We start from the raw sequence: 18945 nt of genomic DNA on the forward strand, positions 1-18945 counted from the left end.
ATGGTAAATCTGTGAATGAGCATAAGCACTAGAAATGTGTGGCTGTGATCATGCCACGATCCTGCATGCTCTTTAAGCAACATGGGGTACATTAGAGATACTGTTCTCACACAGACACATCCAAAGTAATCAGACTCAGTATGTTGTATTATTATAAGTGTAGGTTTGAAATGTTGCTACTCTGCTGTTCCTGCTGCTTCCTAATTCACCGTAGCAGAGTTGTGCTGGGAGAAGGTTGTCAAAAGCAGTCATAATCACAGAACTCATGTCATGTCGAATCACAGCACTCGTATTCATAATGTCTCATGATAAATGTGATGCGGAGAGACAAGTGAAATCGATATGTGGCGTCTTTGAAATGAAAACAAGGAAAGAAGGAATGGGGGATGAGGGATGGAAGGAATGAGGGAAGGTGTCACGTCTCCTCCCGCTCTTCCCTCCCCTGGCGCTTGAGGGCACCAGGCTGCCCTGCATCACGCACTCCTGTTATCAATTACGCACACCTGCCTTCCTTCGTCACGCGCATCATCGATATTTGACTTACCTGGACTCACTCACTCATCTGTTTATTTCCTCCCCTACATTTTTCAGTTCCCCAGCTCTGTTCCCTGCTGATGCATTAATTGTCTTTTGTTTTTGTTACCTGTTTGCTGACGCTGTTCCTGTCTCGTTCCATGTCCATTATTTATTAAATGTTTGACTCCCCGTACCTGCTTCGTCTCTCCAGCATCATTCCATGTGACAGAATGCATCAGCCAACACACGATGCATCGAGGAGTACTGGCGTTCCGGTTGGTATGGTGACATTGGCTCTGGGTCGCCGCCGATAGAACCGGGGGTGCCTAGCCAGCTCGTCGGGCTTCCACACCCTAGCTGGCTCAAGAGGTTTCCTTGCCCCGGTTGGCTCGGATGGCGCCCATCCCACGTCGGGCCTCAGCCGGATCATCAGTGCTTGTTCGCCCAGCCGGTCCAGGAGTTTTTTTGTTTGGTTTTTGTTTTGTTGGTGAAGTCGGGGTGGATTCCGCCGCCGATGGAACAGGGGGTTTTCACGCCAGCGTCATTCCATGTAACAGAAGGAGGGATGGAAGGAAGGAGGACACGATGAGACAATGCTGTATTCATGCTTTGAGAATAATTAACAGAACTGTACTACAGTCACTCAGCTCAGTCTTGGCAGAACTGTGAATACCAGGAAAGAGACAGTAGGCCTTCACAGGTGGTAATTAACCACTCAGGAGTTTATATGATGTTGGAGTTTCAATTTCGCTTGTTTATGATGTTGTTAAAGGTTTGTCAGGATGTCAGGATGTCAGGATGTGAGGTTGTCAAGATTTCAGGATGTCAGGATGTGAGCAAGTCAGGATTTCAGGATGTGAGGTTGTCAGGATGTGAGGAAGTCAGGATTTCAGGATGTGAGGAAGTCAGATTTTAGGATGTCAGGATATGAGGAAGTCAGGATTTCAGGATGTAAGGTTGTCAGGATGTCAGGATGTGAGGATGTCAGGATGTGAGGAAGTCAGGATTTCAGGATGTGAGGTTGTCAGGATGTGAGGAAGTCAAGATGTGAGGTTGTCAGGATGTGAGGAAGTCAGGATTTCAGGATGTGAGGTTGTCAGGATGTGAGGATGTCAAGGTGTGAGCATGTCAGGATGTGAGGATGTCAAGATGTGAGGTTGTCAGGACGTCAAGATGTGAGTATGTCAGGATGTGAGGATGTCAAGATGTGAGGTTGTCCGGACATGAGGATGTCAAGATGGGAAGTTGTCAGGATGTGAGGATGTCAGGACGTGAGGTTGTCAGGATGTGACGATGTCAGGATGTCAGGACGTCAGGATGTCAGGGTGTGAGGATGTTGGGATGTCAGGATGTGGGGATGTTGGGATGTCAGGATGTGGGGATGTTGGGATGTCAGGATGTCAGGGTGTGAGGATGTTGGGATGTCAGGACGTGGGTATGTAAGGATGTCAGGATGTGGGGATGTTGGAATGTCAGGATGTAGGGATGTTGGAATGTCAGGACGTGGGGATGTAAGGATGTCAGGGTGTGAGGATGTTGGGATGTCAGGATGTGGGGATGTAAGGATGTCAGGATGTGAGGATGTCAGGATGTGGGGATGTAAGGATGTCAGGGTGTGAGGATGTCAGGATGTCAGGGTGTGAGGATGTTGGGATGTCAGGATGTGGGGATGTAAGGATGTCAGGGTGTGAGGATGTCAGGATGTCAGGATATGGGGATGTTGGGATGTCAGGATGTCAGGACGTGAGGATGTGGGGATGTTGGGATGTCAGGATGTGGGGATGTTGGGATGTCAGGATGTGGGGATGTTGGGATGTCAGGATGTCAGGACGTGAGGATGTCAGGGTGTGAGGATGTTGGGATGTCAGGATGTTGGGATGTCAGGATGTGGGGATGTTGGGATGTCAGGATGTCAGGATGTCAGGACGTGAGGATGTCAGGGTGTGAGGATGTTGGGATGTCAGGATGTGGGGATGTAAGGATGTCAGGCTGTATCAGAGGGAGGAAGTGTAGAGGATGTCCCCACAGGGAGTCAGAGAGAAGGAAGCACAGAGCCACTGTGAAACAGCTGTCTTTCTGTCTAGCAGGTGACAGGCATATGCATCATGTGGTTTAATCAGAGATGAGACAACAGCAGAGGGAGCGAGGGAGAGCGAGGGAGATAGAGAGTAACTTAAGAGAAAGGGGAGAGAGGGAGAGAGAGAGAAGAAGAAGATAGAGCCTGTCTCCTGTGTCAGACACAGGCAGCCCACTTGTGATTCCCTTGGAGTGCACCTGCAGATTGGAGTAGATCATGAAAACATGCAGATGAGCCCTGAATCACACAGAAGGAAGTAATGAACTATTAACATGAGGAAGTGCACTACTTCCTAGGTGCCATAGGAATGAACTTGGACACACTCATCTCATCCTATGTGGTTCTTTGGTCTTCTTCGACTTCTTCGAGTGTAAGTTGTCATGAGACAACATATGTATTCACTAGGTGTCCCACACTGCTGCTTATTGTTCTACTGCTGAAAGATGGCATAGTCTGCTCTAAGAAGTCACATTTGGTCTCTAGCCAGCTGAGTGTGGTCTGTTTGTCTGTGTTCACATGCTTTGATGGCATAAATCATACTGACTGTTTGTCAGTGTACACCTTGTGATTCATCGAACATGTGCTTTGTGGTTAAGAGGAGCAGTCAGAGAGAAACACACACACACACACACACACACACACACACACACACACACACACACACACACACACACACACACACACACACACACACACAGACAGTTTCCTCCTCTCTGTGTCAAGAGCAAACAGAGATAATTAGGTAAAGAAAGAGATGTCCTCCAGCCAAGACGGATGCTGGTGTCCTGTTAAAGAACACAAACCCAATGCAGATATACCGCTGGTCTGTCAATGATCCACCTGATACGATCTCTGCATCATACACCAGGGAAATGAGCGTGTATCCATTTGTGTATTGACTTTCATATGGAAAGGAAAGAGAGGAGGGTAGGAATCCCTGGGTTGTTTTGGAATGTGATTGTGGTCGGTGTTTGTGTTTCAGCCTCACCATGAGATGATGTTAGCTGTGAGTAAAGCCCCGTCTTTCATTACAGGCATCGATGTAGCCAATCAGATAGTACTCAGGATAAATCTAAAGAAACATTTTAAATGTAGGTGAGAGAGAGGAAGGTTTGGTTGGGTTGTGGTCCGCGCTGAGGCAAATGTGGATTGTTTGGTGTGATCCATAATTGGTTTTCCATCGGAATAAATACTTATATCGTCAGTGGATACATTTGGATTGATGCTGTATCTACAAGAGAAGGCTGAAGTGCTGACAGATAAGATACGGTCAACGATGTTTCTTCACCCCACAAAGGAGAAATAGATGTGATTATCTTGCAACAGTGGTATAGGTGTTCTGGAAATACTCCTGGAACCAGAGGTTGTCTGGTTCATACTAAAATAAAGTCCTAATATTGTTTCTTTTAGCAGATTGCTTTTGTAAGCCTCAGAAATGGTAATGAGAGGCACCATGAGGCGTGTGAATTGCAGCGGAAGGCAGTTTTCACTGCTTAGCAAAGTAACCATTTATATCTAATTGATATTTCCCTGAAGACATAGGTCTACTCTCTTACAGAGTCTCTTTATGCCATTTCTGAATCCAGACACCGAGAGCTGGCTAAAAGAGAGACTGTCTCTCCTCAGAATAAAATAAGAACTATACTGTATATGCCATATATTGTTGAAGCTATTTATTCTTCAAAACATGACTGTCAGTACAGAAGCCCACCATGGTATTTCAGAACACTTTGCCTGTTGCCTCAGAATGCATTAATAGCTATAATGTGAAATCCAGCCAGTTTATATTCCATAAGTAAAAACACTGACATCAACTTGATGTCTTTGCCTGGGAACACGTTTGCCTGTGACTCAGACACTGAGTTCCAAAACACTTTGTGTTCCACAGAAGTCTACTAAGGGTTCGGTGGTGCTGGACTTTGTGTTGGACCATGTGAAGCTGGCAGAGACAGACTTCTTCGGGCTGCGCTACTGTGACCGCAGCCACCAGACCGTGAGTCACCAGTGATTTCTATAAACATATTTATACAAATAATATATACATTTATAAGTGAATGTGTATATGAATGTGTGTCCATGTGAGTGACAGTATCTCAGCACACCACTGATAATCTCACAATAGACCAGGGAAGGCTTTATGCATTATGACATGCTTATGACATTACATTATGAATGGCGCACCGGAGAGATTATTTCCTTCCTTCATATACACTAATCAAAGTGTCTGGTAAGATTAGAAAGGTTATTTCGCCTCAAGTCAGATGTCTGGCTTAGATATCTGAAGATGGTAGCTTCAGCTTGCCCCAGTCAAAGTGAAAATAGTAAGCATTATTATCCTGTAAAGACAACAACAGCTCTGTGAATATTGGCCGGGGGTCATTCTCTGTCCTGTCATTCCTACAGAAGGTGCCATCACAGAGCGTCCCACGCAGGCCCAGCCCATGATAGGGTAGAGTAGGACTAGGGAGGAATAGTAATAACCCATGCAGGGCCCCAGGGCTACACACACTCAGAGTTAGTCAGAGTACAGAACCATAAAAGAACACAATGATAACTGTCCCAAATGGCACCCTATTCCCTATGTAGTGCACTACATAGGGAATAGTGCTCTGGTCAAAAATAGTGCACTATTAAGGGAATAGTGTGCCATTTAGGACATATACATACTCTCCCAACATCCCCATCTTTCTCTCACATGGATGGGCGGTATCCTGTGCAATGCCTTCAGGGGGCTGTCGGCCAAGCCCTGATTTATCGTCAGACCTGCATAGGATGAAAGAAAAATAGTGAAAGGAGACTGAAAATGTTGGAACGCCAGCATCACTGTCTGTTTGACTTGTTGGATATAGCCTATGCCCTAACATGTACTATGCACTATTATAAACTGGGTGGTTCGATCCCTGAATGCTGATTGGCTGACAGCTGTGGTATATCAGACCGTATACCACGGGTATGACAAAACATGTATTTACTGCTCTAATTACCTTGGTAACCAGTTTATAATAGCAATAAGGCACCTCACGGCTAAGGACTGTAACCAGACACTCCGCTTTGTGTCGTGCTTAAGAACAGTCCTTAGCCGTGGTATATTGGCCACATACCACACCCCCTCGGGCCCTATTGCTTAATTATCACACACCCTGAACAAGAGAGGGTTCTTACACGGAACCCAAACCGGCTACGCGCGTGTGCCATCATGCCCCTACACCAAATGCAATCACGACACGCAGGGTAAAATATCAAAACAAACTCTGAACCAATTACATTAATTTGGGGACAGATCGAAAAGTTTTAAACATGTATGGCAATTTAGCTAGTTAGCTTGCACTTGCTAGCTAATTTGTCCTATTTAGCTAGCTTGCTGTTGCTCTTTCTATCCATCTCTTTGTCTTTCTATCCATCTCTCTCTCTTTCTATCCATCTCTCTCCCTCTCTCTGTCTTTCTATCCCACCTATTCATCTCTCCCCACCTCCCTCTCTCTATCCCTGTCTCTCTATTCCTGTTTCTCTCTCTGGCTATCTCTCTCTCTCTTTCTTGTTTTTGTTATTTTATTAAAATTGTAAAACAGTTATGGAGTTTGATGCTATGATAGAATAAAACTGATTATGGATCAACAACATTGTAGTAAATCCCCAATACTAACCTAAATGCCAGTGAAATAAGGCAAACCGGTATTGACAAAAAATATTTCAAAACATGCATTTTGTTTGCAACAAGGCACTACAGTAAAACTACAAAAAATAAGACAAAGGAATTAACTTTTTGTCCAGAATACAAAGTGTTATGTTTGGGGCAAATCCAACACAACACATCACTGAGTACCACTTTTTGTATGTTCAAGCATGGTGATGGCTGCATCATGTTATAGGGTATGCTTGTCATCTGCAAGAACTGGGGAGATTTTCAGGATAGAAAGAAACGGAATGGAGCTAAGCACAGGCAAAATCTTACAGGAAAAACCTGGTTCAGTTTGCTTTCCAATGGACACTGGGAGACAAATTCACCTTTCAGTAGGACAATAACCTAAAACACAAGGCCAAATCTACACCGGAGTTGCTTAACAAGAAGACATTGAATGTTCCTGAGTGGCCTAGTAACAGTTTTGACTTAAATCTGCTTGAAAATATATGGCGAGACTCTGAAGATGGCTGTCTAGCAATGATCAACAACCAACTTGATAGAGTTTGAAGAATTTCGAAAATAATCATGGGAAAATATTGCACAATCCAGGTGTGCAAAGCTCTTAGAGACTTACCCCAAAATACTCACAGCTGTAATTGATGCCAAATGTGTTTATAACATGTATTGACTCAGGGGGGTGAATACTTATCCTAATCAAGATATGAGTGTTTTCTTTTTCATTCATTCAACCCCCAAATAATGCATTTGACTTCCACTTTTTTTGGGGGGGGCAAATGTTTATTTCTTTAGTTATTTTTGGATCGTACCTGTAGGCTGCCACTCAAATGAAAGACAAATCAATCAGTAAGAAATACAAACATAGTTGAATATAAACCGGAAACCCGTTCCCCCAACCCCAGCCAGCCACCATGTCTCCACCCCCAACCTCCCATCCCATTCCACCTACCCCACCCAGCCACCATGTCTCCACCCCCAACCTCCTATCCCATTCCACATACCCCACCCAGCCACCATGTCGCCACCTCCAAACCCTCATTCCATTCCACATACCCCACCCAGCCACCATGTCTCCACCTCCAAACCCTCATCCCATTCTCCCAACCACACCCAGCCACCATGTCTCAACCCCCAACCCCACCTAGCCACCATGTTTCCATCCTTCCTCCCATCTCGTTCTCCTAACCCCACCCAGCCACCACGTCTCAACCACCAACCCCTCATCCCATTCTTCCAACCCCACCCAGCCACCATGTCTCAACCCCCAATCCCTCATCCCATTCTTCCAACCCCACCCAGCCACCATGTCTCCATCCTTCCTCCCATCTTGTTCTCCCAACCCCACCCAGCCACCATGTCTCCATCCTTCCTCCTATCTTGTTCTCCCAACCCCACCCAGCCACCATGTCTCAACCCCCAACCCCTCATCCCCTTCTCCCAACCCCACCCAGCCACCATGTCTCAACCCCCAACCCCTCATCCCCTTCTCCCAACCCCACCCAGCCACCATGTTTCCATCCTTCCTCCCATCTCGTTCTCCTAACCCCACCCAGCCACCATGTCTCAACCCCCAACCCCTCATCCCCTTCTCCCAACCCCACCCAGCCACCATGTCTCCATCCTTCCTCCTATCTTGTTCTCCCAACTCCACCCAGCCACCATGTCTCTGTCCTTCCTCCTATCTTGTTCTCCCAACCCCACCCAGCCACCATGTCTCTGTCCTTCCTCCTATCCTGTTCTCCCAACCCCACCCAGCCACCATGTCTCTGTCCTTCCTCCTATCTTGTTCTCCCAACCCCACCCAGCCACCATGTCTCCATCCTTCCTCCCATCCTCTTTCCCCAGCCCCACCCAGCCACCATGTCTCCATCCAACCCTCCAATTGTGGAAGTACCCAGTTGTGGAAAAAGTGCCCAATTATCATACTTGGGTATAAGTAAAGATATCTTAGAAAATTAGTAAAAGTGAAAGTCACCCAGCAGAATACTACATGAGTAAAAGTATTTGATTTTAAATATACTCAAGTAAATGTAATTTCTAAAACATACTTAAGTTGTCACATGTGCTCCCTCTCCTGCCTCTGAGTCACCAGGCTGCTCATTAGGGCGCACACCTGTCACCAGTGTTACGCGTATAATGACACTCACCTGGACTCCATCACCTCCTTGATTACCTGCCCTATATATGTCACTCCCTTTGGTTTCTTCCCCAGTCGTCATTGTTCCTGTATCTGTTTAATGTTAGTGTGCTGTTCGTGTTTTGTTCATTTATTTATTAAATGTATTCACTCCCTGAACTTGCTTCCGGCTCTCAGCGTACATCCTTACAGAATGACGACTCAACAAAGGGAAGCATCAGGGAGTGTTTTTTGGGGGGGAGGTGATGTTGGGTCCGGGTGTTGGAGCCGTAGCTACCTGGGAGGCCTCAGCCAGTTTGTGGGCTCCCATGCCTCAGCGGGTTCAATAAGCTCCCATGCCTAAGGTGGATGAACAGGTTCCTGTGCCTCAATCAAGGCAACCGGGGAGGTCTCAGCCGGCTCATCAGGCTTTCACTCCTCAGCCGGTTCGTCAGGTTTCTGCGCTTCAGCAGAGGCTTACCGGTCCGATCATCCCTGTGGTTGGTGTCCTGTGGCTGGAGCCGAGTGCACCGGGGAGGGGGTACTGTCACGTATGCTCTCTCTCCGGCACTCTAGGTCGTCATGCTCCCGCGCCTCAGCGGAGGTGACCAGTCCGCTCCTGAGCCCCGGGATCGTCGTCCTGCGGCTAGGGTCGCACGTTTGGGGGGTACTGTCACATGTGCTCCCTCTCCGGCCTCTAGGTCACCAGGCTGCTCGTTAGGGCACACACCTGTCACCAGCGCATAATGACCCTCACCTGGACTCCATCTCCTCCTTGATTACCTATATGTCATTCCCTTTGGTTTCTTCCCCAGTCGTCATTGTTCCTGTATCTGTTTAATGTTAGTGCGCTGTTCGTGTTTTGTTTATTTATTAAATGTATTCACTCCCTGAACTTGCTTCCCGACTCTCATCGTACATCCTAACATAAGTATTGAAAGTCAAAGTATAAATAATTTCAAATTCCTTATATTAAACAAACCAGAGGCACCATTTTCTTGATTTTTAAATGTACTGATAGCCAGGGGTACACTCCAGCACTCAGACATAATTTACTAACAAAGCATGTGTGTTTAGTGAGACCGCCAGATCAGGGGGGGGGGGGGAGTCCGACAGTCCAGGTCACAATGGGCAATCACACAGATTTTGCTCTCGTTTCTCTCACACTTCATACATCTCTTCTTCATCTCGCCTCTCACCTCCTTTGTGCAGGCTCCTTTATCCCCAAGCATCCCCTAGCTTAACGACCCACAGCCTTTCCTTGTTGGGGCAGGAAGTCCATATAAGGTTTGGGGGTGGAGCCATCTACCTGCAAGATATCTCTCCTCAATTGCCACTCCCCTCACCTCTCCCTGCCGGCTGCCACAATAAATAGTAAAGTAAAGTACAAATACTTTCAAGTATTTTTACTTAAATACTTTACATCACTGCCCCCACCCCCCACTCCCGGAAACCATTTCCCACCCCTTCCTACCCCCCTAGCAACTAGGGTTGCTTGTCAGTCACCCACCACTGCCCTGCCCTCCTCCCTGCGACCAGACAAATCCCACCCCTACCCTATCAACCTGAAAGCAAAGAAAGATTAGCTTTAGCTGAGATTATTCTTTAGAGTCAAGTATATTTGTTCAGGCCTCAATTGTTCCTTGACTAACACCATTCATTCTCGCTGTCGATGATTCTAATGCTATAACTTCTAACAGTAACTGTATCCATGGCGAATGTTTTCTACCTTCACTCTTGTTTTTCTCAGTGGTGTGTTGTTCCAGTTCATCTCCATGCTGTTGGCATGCCTGACAACAGCTGTACCACTGGTTTGATGTTGAACTATGTTTGACCGAGGGTTCTGATTTACAAGGTTAGCCAACCTTGTTTTTTGGAGATGAGCACAGAGGATGCATCTAAGCTACTGAATCCTTCTGGAGAAAAGAGTCGTATTAGATTTAAAAAGAAATGCCTTTACACTTTTGCATAAAAGTTTATAGAATCATTCTATCATACACATAGCTATGTTGTTTATGGCAGGTTATTCCCGCTGTGCTTGGGTAATATTAGACCCAAGAGCGTGCTAGGATCAGCATGCACATCCACATCATTCCTACCCTCTGGAGTCGTAAACGACATACATGTACCAACATATTGGAGCTGCTTCGGGACTGATAGATACACACACTGTTACTGTGTGTCGGAGAGCAGTGATGCTTTTAGTGTCTGTGTATGGAGCAGCAGGCCTATAATCAAAACCTATCCATTTAGAGAGACTTCTCTGTCATTTATATGAGGCTGCCTGCCTGCCTGCTAGCTACAGTACCTTGCGAAAGTATTCGGCCCCCTTGAACTTTGCGACCTTTTGCCACATTTCAGGCTTCAAACATAAAGATATAAAACTGTATTTTTTTGTGAAGAATCAACAACAAGTGGGACACAATCATGAAGTGGAACGACATTTATTGGATATTTCAAACTTTTTTAACAAATCAAAAACTGAAAAATTGGGCGTGCAAAATTATTCAGCCCCCTTAAGTTAATACTTTGTAGCGCCACCTTTTGTATGTCTCTATCAGTTTTGCACATCGAGAGACAGACATTTTTTCCCATTCCTCCTTGCAAAACAGCTCGAGCTCAGTGAGGTTGGATGGAGAGCATTTGTGTACAGCAGTTTTCAGTTCTTTCCACAGATTCTCGATTGGATTCAGGTCTGGACTTTGACTTGGCCATTCTAACACCTGGATATGTTTATTTTTGAACCATTCCATTGTAGATTTTGCTTTATGTTTTGGATCATTGTCTTGTTGGAAGACAAATCTCCGTCCCAGTCTCAGGTCTTTTGCAGACTCCATCAGGTTTTCTTCCAGAATGGTCCTGTATTTGGCTCCATCCATCTTCCCATCAATTTTAACCATCTTCCCTGTCCCTGCTGAAGAAAAGCAGGCCCAAACCATGATGCTGCCACCACCATGTTTGACAGTGGGGATGGTGTGTTCAGCTGTGTTGCTTTTACGCCAAACATAACGTTTTGCATTGTTGCCAAAAAGTTCAATTTTGGTTTCATCTGACCAGAGCACCTTCTTCCACATGTTTGGTGTGTCTCCCAGGTGGCTTTTTATGGATATGTTTAAGAAATGGCTTTCTTCTTGCCACTCTTCCATAAAGGCCAGATTTGTGCAATATACGACTGATTGTTGTCCTATGGACAGAGTCTCCCACCTCAGCTGTAGATCTCTGCAGTTCATCCAGAGTGATCATGGGCCTCTTGGCTGCATCTCTGATCAGTCTTCTCCTTATATGAGCTGAAAGTTTAGAGGGACGGCCAGGTCTTGGTAGATTTGCAGTGGTCTGATACTCCTTCCATTTCAATATTATCGCTTGCACAGTGCTCCTTGGGATGTTTAAAGCTTGGGAAATATTTTTGTATCCAAATCCGGCTTTAAAATTCTTCACAACAGTATCTCGGACCTGCCTGGTGTGTTCCTTGTTCTTCATGATGCTCTCTGCGCTTTTAACGGACCTCTGAGACTATCACAGTGCAGGTGCATTTATACGGAGACTTGATTACACACAGGTGGATTGTATTTATCATCATTAGTCATTTAGGTCAACATTGGATCATTCAGAGATCCTCACTGAACTTCTGGAGAGAGTTTGCTGCACTGAAAGTAAAGGGGCTGAATAATTTTGCACGCCCACTTTTTCAGTTTTTGATTTGTTAAAAAAGTTTGAAATATCCAATAAATGTCGTTCCACTTCATGATTGTGTCCCACTTGTTGTTGATTCTTCACAAAAAATACAGTTTTATATCTTTATGTTTGAAGCCTGAAATGTGGCAAAAGGTCACAAAGTTCAAGGGGGCCGAATACTTTCGCAAGGCACTGTACACCCTTCATTACAATATCAATGCCCTCTCCTGGTGTAACCCTCCATAATATTGAGGCTGAAGTTGTAGTAAGATGACGGAGGTTCCAGAATGCTCCAATATCTACACCAGCACATCGCTTAGCCTGTTTGAGATAGGGGGCAGTATTTTCACATCTGGATGAAAATTGTGCACAAAGTAAACTACCTGCTACTCAGGCCCAGATGCTAGGATACGCATATATATATATATATATATATATATATATATATATATATATATATATATATATATATATATATATATATATAAACTGTTAAAATACTGTCTGTGAGTATAACAGAACTTATTAGGCAGGCGAAACCCCGAGGACAAATCATCCAGGGAGGCACTTGCTTGCAGTTCCTATCATTTCCACTAGATGTCAATAGTCTTTAGAAATTTGTTGATATTTTTCCTTTGAGAAATTAAGAAGTAGCCCTTTCCTTTCTGGGTGTATAGCCAAGTGTACTGTTTTGTTTGGGGCGCGCGACCTGAAGCTCGCTCCACATTAATTTTATCCACTATTGTACGCAGTGTATCCCGTCTTAAATTTTATCCATTATTTACGTTTAAAAATACCTAAAGTTGGATTAGGAAAGTTGTTTGAAATGTTTGGACAAAGATTACAGGTAACTTATTAGATAGTGTGTCATGTTGGGCGAGTTGGAACCAGTGTTTTTCTGAATCAAACGTGCCAAATAAATTGACATTTTGGGTATATAACGACGGAATTAATTGAACAAAAGGACCATTTGTGATGTTTATGGGACATATTGGAGTGCCAACAGAAGAAGATCTTCAGAGGTAAGGCATGGATTATATCGTTATTTCTGAGTTTTGTGTCGCGCCTGGTGGGTTGAAATATGATTATCATGTGTTTGTTTGATGGGGTGCTGTCCTCAGATAATAGCATGGTTTGCTTTCGCGGTAAAGCCTTTTTGAAATCTGACACAGTGGCTGGATTAACAAGAAGTTCAGCTTCATTTTGCTGTATTGCACTTCTAATTGTATGAAAGTTAAATATTTCTAATAATTTATTTTTAAATTTCGCGCTCTGCAATTTCACCGGATGTTGTCGAAACGTTCCGCTAACGGAACCCCTAGTCGTAATTCAAATGCACTCCGAATACATTGTTTAGTTCATTCTTGTGGATCATTCTTCATTCTAGAACTAGTAGAGATATTAGAACAGAGCCTGGGCCTCTCAGTCCGACCTGTCAATCAAACTGTCTGCCTCATGATGACAGAGCCTTTTAATTTATTATCTATCATTCTATTATTTATCAGTTCTAGTCACTTAGCAACTGAGCTGTGTTGTAGGGCAGAAAGACATGCCTTTCTCATACTGATAGATAGAACACACTCTAATCCCATGTAATAAAAATAAACACCTTGAGGTGTTCAATAAGTATTGCAGATATAAAAATGTAAATAGCTCTGGAAGGGCTTTGTGCAGGTGCCATGAATGCACATAGATGTAGCCCATTAACTGTCTACTACACACAGAACCCTTTTAGTACCCTTTTTTCTAAGGGTGTAAGGCTATTTTCTAAGTAATGCGTTACCAAAGGTTTTTACTTTGTTCTCCTCCAGCCAGTCGCTGTTCATTGGAAGATGACTACCAGTTAGAGAAATAAGAAGTACATTGTTTCTCAGGTTGTCTTTCTGAGTGGAACCCCTCTGTCTTTGTCTGGTTGTCGTCCTGTCACTGTCAGCCACTGTTCTAATCCTCACCCCCCTCATTTGCATAAATTAGCATGCACTGGAACACAACACCTGCACTGATGTGATTACTGCAAATTAGATAAGATTAACCAATTCAATTAACTTATTCTAATTCAATCACACAGACATAGCTCTAATCACGTTCCCCTGGACACCAATATCCGTTCCGGTGTGTTCTGGGTTGTATTCATTAGGCACAAAACAAGAGAAAATACCTCATTTCTACCAGTTTACCAATTTCTAAATGTGCAACCAGAGGGAAAAAATTCTAGACCACCTTTACTCCACACACAGAGACGTGTACAAAGCTCGCCCTCACCCACCATTTGGCAAATCTGACCATAACTCTATCCCCCTGATTCCTGCTTACAAGCAAAAACTAAAGCAGGAAGCACCAGTGACTCAGTCAATAAAAAAGTGGTCAGATAAAGCAGATGCTAAACTACAGGACTGTTTTGCTATCACAGACTGGAATATGTTCTGGGATTCCTCTGATAGCATTGAGGAGTACACCACATCAGTCACTGGCTTCATGAGAGCATCAGCTGTTCCGGACGACTGTGTGATAACGCTTTTTGTAGCCGATGTGAGTAAGACTTTTAAACAGGTCAACATTTACAAGGGCGCAGGACCAGACTGATTACCAGGATGTGTACTCCGAGCATGCGCTGACCAACTGGCAAGTCTTCACTGACATTTTCAACCTCTCCCTGTCCGAGTCTGTAATACCAAGATGTTTTAAGCAGATCACCATAGAACACTAAGGTAACCTGCCTAAATTACTACCAACCCGTAGCCCTCATGTCTGTAGCCATGAAGTGCTTTGAAAGGCTGGTCATGGCTCACATCAACACCATCATCCCCAAAACACTAGACCCACTCCGCTCCAATTTGCATACCGCCACCACAGATCCACTGATGAAACAATCTCTATTGCACTCCATACTGCCCTTTCACACCTGGACAAAAGGAACACCTATGTGAGAATGCTATTCATTGACTACAGCTCAGCATTCAACACCATAGTGCACTAAAAGCTCATCACTAAGCTAAGGACCCTGGGACTAAACACCTCCCTCTGCAACTATCCTGGACTTCCTGACAGGCGGTAAGGTGGTAAGGGTAGGTAACAACACATCCGCCATGCTGATCCTCAACACAGGAGCCCCTCAGGGGTGCGTGCTCAGTCCCCTCCTGTACTCCCTATTCACTCATGACTGCGTGGCCAGGCACGACTCCAACATCATCATTAAGATTGCCGATGACACAACAGTGGTAGGCCTGATCGCCGACAACGACGAGACAGCCTGTAGGGAGGAGGTCAGAGACCTTGCCGTGTGGTGCCAGGACAACAACCTCTCCCTCAATGTGATCAAGACTAAGGATATGATTGTGGTATACAGGAAAAGGAGGACTGAGCACACCCCCATTCTCATCGACGGGGCAGTAGTGGAGCAGGTTGAGAACTTCCAAGTTCCTTGGTGTCCATATCACCAACAAACTAACATGGTCCAAGCACCCCAAGACAGTTGTGAAGAGGGCACGACAAAACCTATTCCCCCTCAGGAGACTGAAAAGATTTGGCATGGGTTCTCAGATTCTCAAAACTTTCTACAGCTGCACCATCAAGAGCATCCTGACTGATTGCATCAATATGGCAACTGTTCGGCCTCCGACCGCAAGGCACTAAAGTGGGTAGTACGTAAAACCCAGTACATCACCGGGGCCAAGCTTCCTGCCGTCCAAGACCTCTATACCAGGCAGTGTCAGAGGATGGCCCTAAAAATGGTATAAGTCTCCAGCCACCCTAGTCATAGACTTGTTCTCTCTGCTACTGCACAGCAAGCGGTACCGGAGCCCCAAGTCTAGGTCCAAGAGGCTTCTATAAACAGCTTCTACCCCCAAGCCATAAGACTCCTGAACATCTAATCAAATGGCTACCCAGACTATTTGCATTCCCCCCCCACCTCTCTTTTATGCTGCTGCTACTCTCTGTTTATTATCTATGCATAGTCACTTTAACAACTCTACCTACATGTACATATATATATTACCTCAATTACCTCGACTAACCGGTGCCCCCGCTAATTGACTCTGTACCGGTACCCCCTCTATAGAGCCTTGCTATTGTTATTTTACTGATGCTCTTTAATAATTTGTTACTTTTCTTTCTTTCTTTTTTTAGGTATTTTTCTTAAAACTGCATTGGTTATGGGCTTGTAAGTAAGCATTTCACTGTAAGGTGTACCTGTTGTACCTGTTGTATTTGTCGCATGTGACAAATAACATTTGAATTGCTTTGAAACAGGGAGGGACTACTAGAACTTGTCCAATGAGAAACACTTGTTTTCTATTTTCCATTAAAAACTTTTTGACACATTTTGCTATGATGAGCCCTAATGAACACGGCCCTGGTGCCCATCTGTAGTGTGGTGGGGTGAGGATTAAGGTGGGAGGGAATGGCGAGGGTGCACCACACAGTATCTTTCAGTGACATACTTTAGTCTGAAATATGTTATCCTAGTCTAGCCTACCTCATTACGCTAACATTTATTCATCTCCATGCCCCAGAATGCCCCAGAATCCAAAGATTCAGTCCACAGACTCTTCCCCCACTCCAACAATTTCCATCTTCAGCTAGTAGCAACATCACCAGAAATTCACATACAAATATATGGAATGCATATAAAACAGGACTTGAAGCTGTTTCTTCATGCAAGGGGTGCGGTGCTATTCATTTATAGTAGAAATGTAAGCAGTTTGGTAACGCGATATCAGCTACCATGCCCTACAGTCAAGCTAAAGCAGAAAACATTGAATAATAATTTTTATTTCAGTTTCATTTTTAAAAGAGCTGAGTCCTTATGCTGTTTCGTGTGAACTGTGTGAACAAAGGCCCGTTTGTTTTCACGTTTGTTTTGAATGTTTGCTGCCGGTGTCTGATGCCGATGTGAAGTGAACAGACTGTTGTTTATCACTGTGTTTTATCACCGTGTTAAGTTATTTAAAGAACAGAGGAAGAGAAACATTGTTGTCAATCTGTCTGTACAGATGGCTCCCAGGAGAAGCATGAGCTGCAATGACATTGTGAGCTCTGATACAATATCACAGTAAAGCAAGGAGTCACTGTGACAACACTGCAAATAAAGATTTGAAAATAGCAGTTAGCATTCACAACAAGCTCCACAACAATGATTTGAAAATTGCAGTTTGCATTCACAATGACCTCCACAACTATGATTTAAAAATAGCAGTTTGCATTCATGATCATAAGAAGCTCAACAACATCCCACAAATAGACACCACAGCGCAGTAGCTGCTGTAACCAGTTATAAACACATGAATATACTGTATGGAGACCTACACACTGTTTATGTTTATTGTCACACAGGGTCATTGTATGTAATGTACATGTCTTCAGAGCTTTTGTGGGCACCCGAGTGGCGCAGCGGTCTAAGGTACTGTATCACAGTGCCAGAGGTGTCACTACTGACCCTGGTTCGATCCCAGGCTGTATCACAATTGGTCGTGATCGGGAGTCCCATAGGTCGGCGCACAATTGGCCTGGTTAGGGTTTGGCCGTCATTGTAAATAAGAATGTGTTCTTAACTGACTTACCTAGAGTGTGCACAGCTGTCATCAAGGCAAAGGGTTGCTACTTTGAAGATTCTCAAATATATTTTGTTTAACACTTTATTGGCTAAAATGTGATCCCCTGTGTGTTATTTCATAGTTTTGATGTCTTCACTATTATTCTACAATGTAGAAAATAGTAAAAATAAAGAAAAACCCTGGAATGAGTAGGTGTGTCCAAACATTTGACTGGTACTGTATATATGATATTTTAATGTCCATCATCAACGTGACATAAGGAAATTGTGCACAGTAAGCCAGGCAGTCTTGCAGGAATGTTCCCAAATCAGATGTTCATTGACGTGAGAGCCAGAGGTCCAACGAGTTACAAAATAGATCTTAATTCCAAAATACCAGTACAGTATAAGATAATGAATAAAAGCCAATAAAAAAGAAGCTTCATGTGTTTGATTTTTGCCTCTGTGGCAGCATGCTGCGACCTGTTTTAAATCCATGTTTTACTGATGCAGATTTGAATGACTCACACTCCTTTTTAACGAGACCATTTATTAAAGTTGGTTTTAATGCGGCTTCAGTATTATGCCAAAGTTAGCATGACTAAACGTCCCGTTCTGGAGCTGCCTGAGTCCTGTCCAATACACTGACTGCACACTACACTACATGCACACACACACACACACACACACACACACACACACACACACACACACGCACACACACACACACTGCATAGACCACTCAGCCATGACATTACATAACAAAGTGCATTTCTCAATTTCTTCCAGCCAATTACTGAATACTTCATATCTCCTGGACAGACTATGTAAACATAAAGGGTACGGTATATCTGTCATGAAACAACGGGATGTGTGAGAGCAGCAGCATTAGTTCCTGTGCTTGTGTTTTTCGTCACTGGTTATTTGGACAAATCACGATTTCACAGGTGTTAGCATCTTTCGAATTTTGGAAGGGGATGAGACATTTGGCACACAGACTTGCAAAGAGAAAGGGTGTATCGCTTCGTTGTAGTTCTGATCCTCAATTTACCTCTTCTCTTAACTCTAATGGACCCAGAACTTAATCAAGCATCCATTACGCAATACTTTAGTTCTGGGTTGACCGAGATTACTGAATACACATGCTCAAGATAGCTTGTTACAGTACATTCTGTATTTGTTAATGTACACATAGGCTATTAGTTACGTATTGTATATTACGTATGATACTACTTAAGTAAACAAATAATCATTATGGCTGTCATTTTTGTATGTCATTTGAATGTCTTCTCTGTGTTTTTTGTTTGCAGTATTGGCTAGACCCCTCGAAAACCCTTTCAGAACACAAAGATTTAATAAAAAGTAAGTTTCTCTTCCTTTCTCTGCAT

The 18945-nt window shown here is 44.1% G+C and overlaps 1 protein-coding gene across 2 annotated transcripts in view; it reads left to right on the plus strand.

The window, feature by feature from the left end:
• The window catches only part of LOC110536794 (band 4.1-like protein 4), a 105510-nt gene that overhangs the window by 24869 nt on the left and 61696 nt on the right, over positions 1–18945 (plus strand). For both annotated transcript variants that reach the window (XM_036936998.1, XM_036936999.1), the window contains exons 3-4: positions 4482–4586; positions 18868–18919. In XM_036936998.1, coding sequence (XP_036792893.1) covers positions 4482–4586; positions 18868–18919 — 157 coding nt within the window. The remainder of the gene's footprint in view (positions 1–4481; positions 4587–18867; positions 18920–18945) is intronic.

This window comes from Oncorhynchus mykiss, chromosome 12, assembly GCF_013265735.2.
Source record: "Oncorhynchus mykiss isolate Arlee chromosome 12, USDA_OmykA_1.1, whole genome shotgun sequence".
Lineage (NCBI taxonomy): Eukaryota > Metazoa > Chordata > Actinopteri > Salmoniformes > Salmonidae > Oncorhynchus > Oncorhynchus mykiss.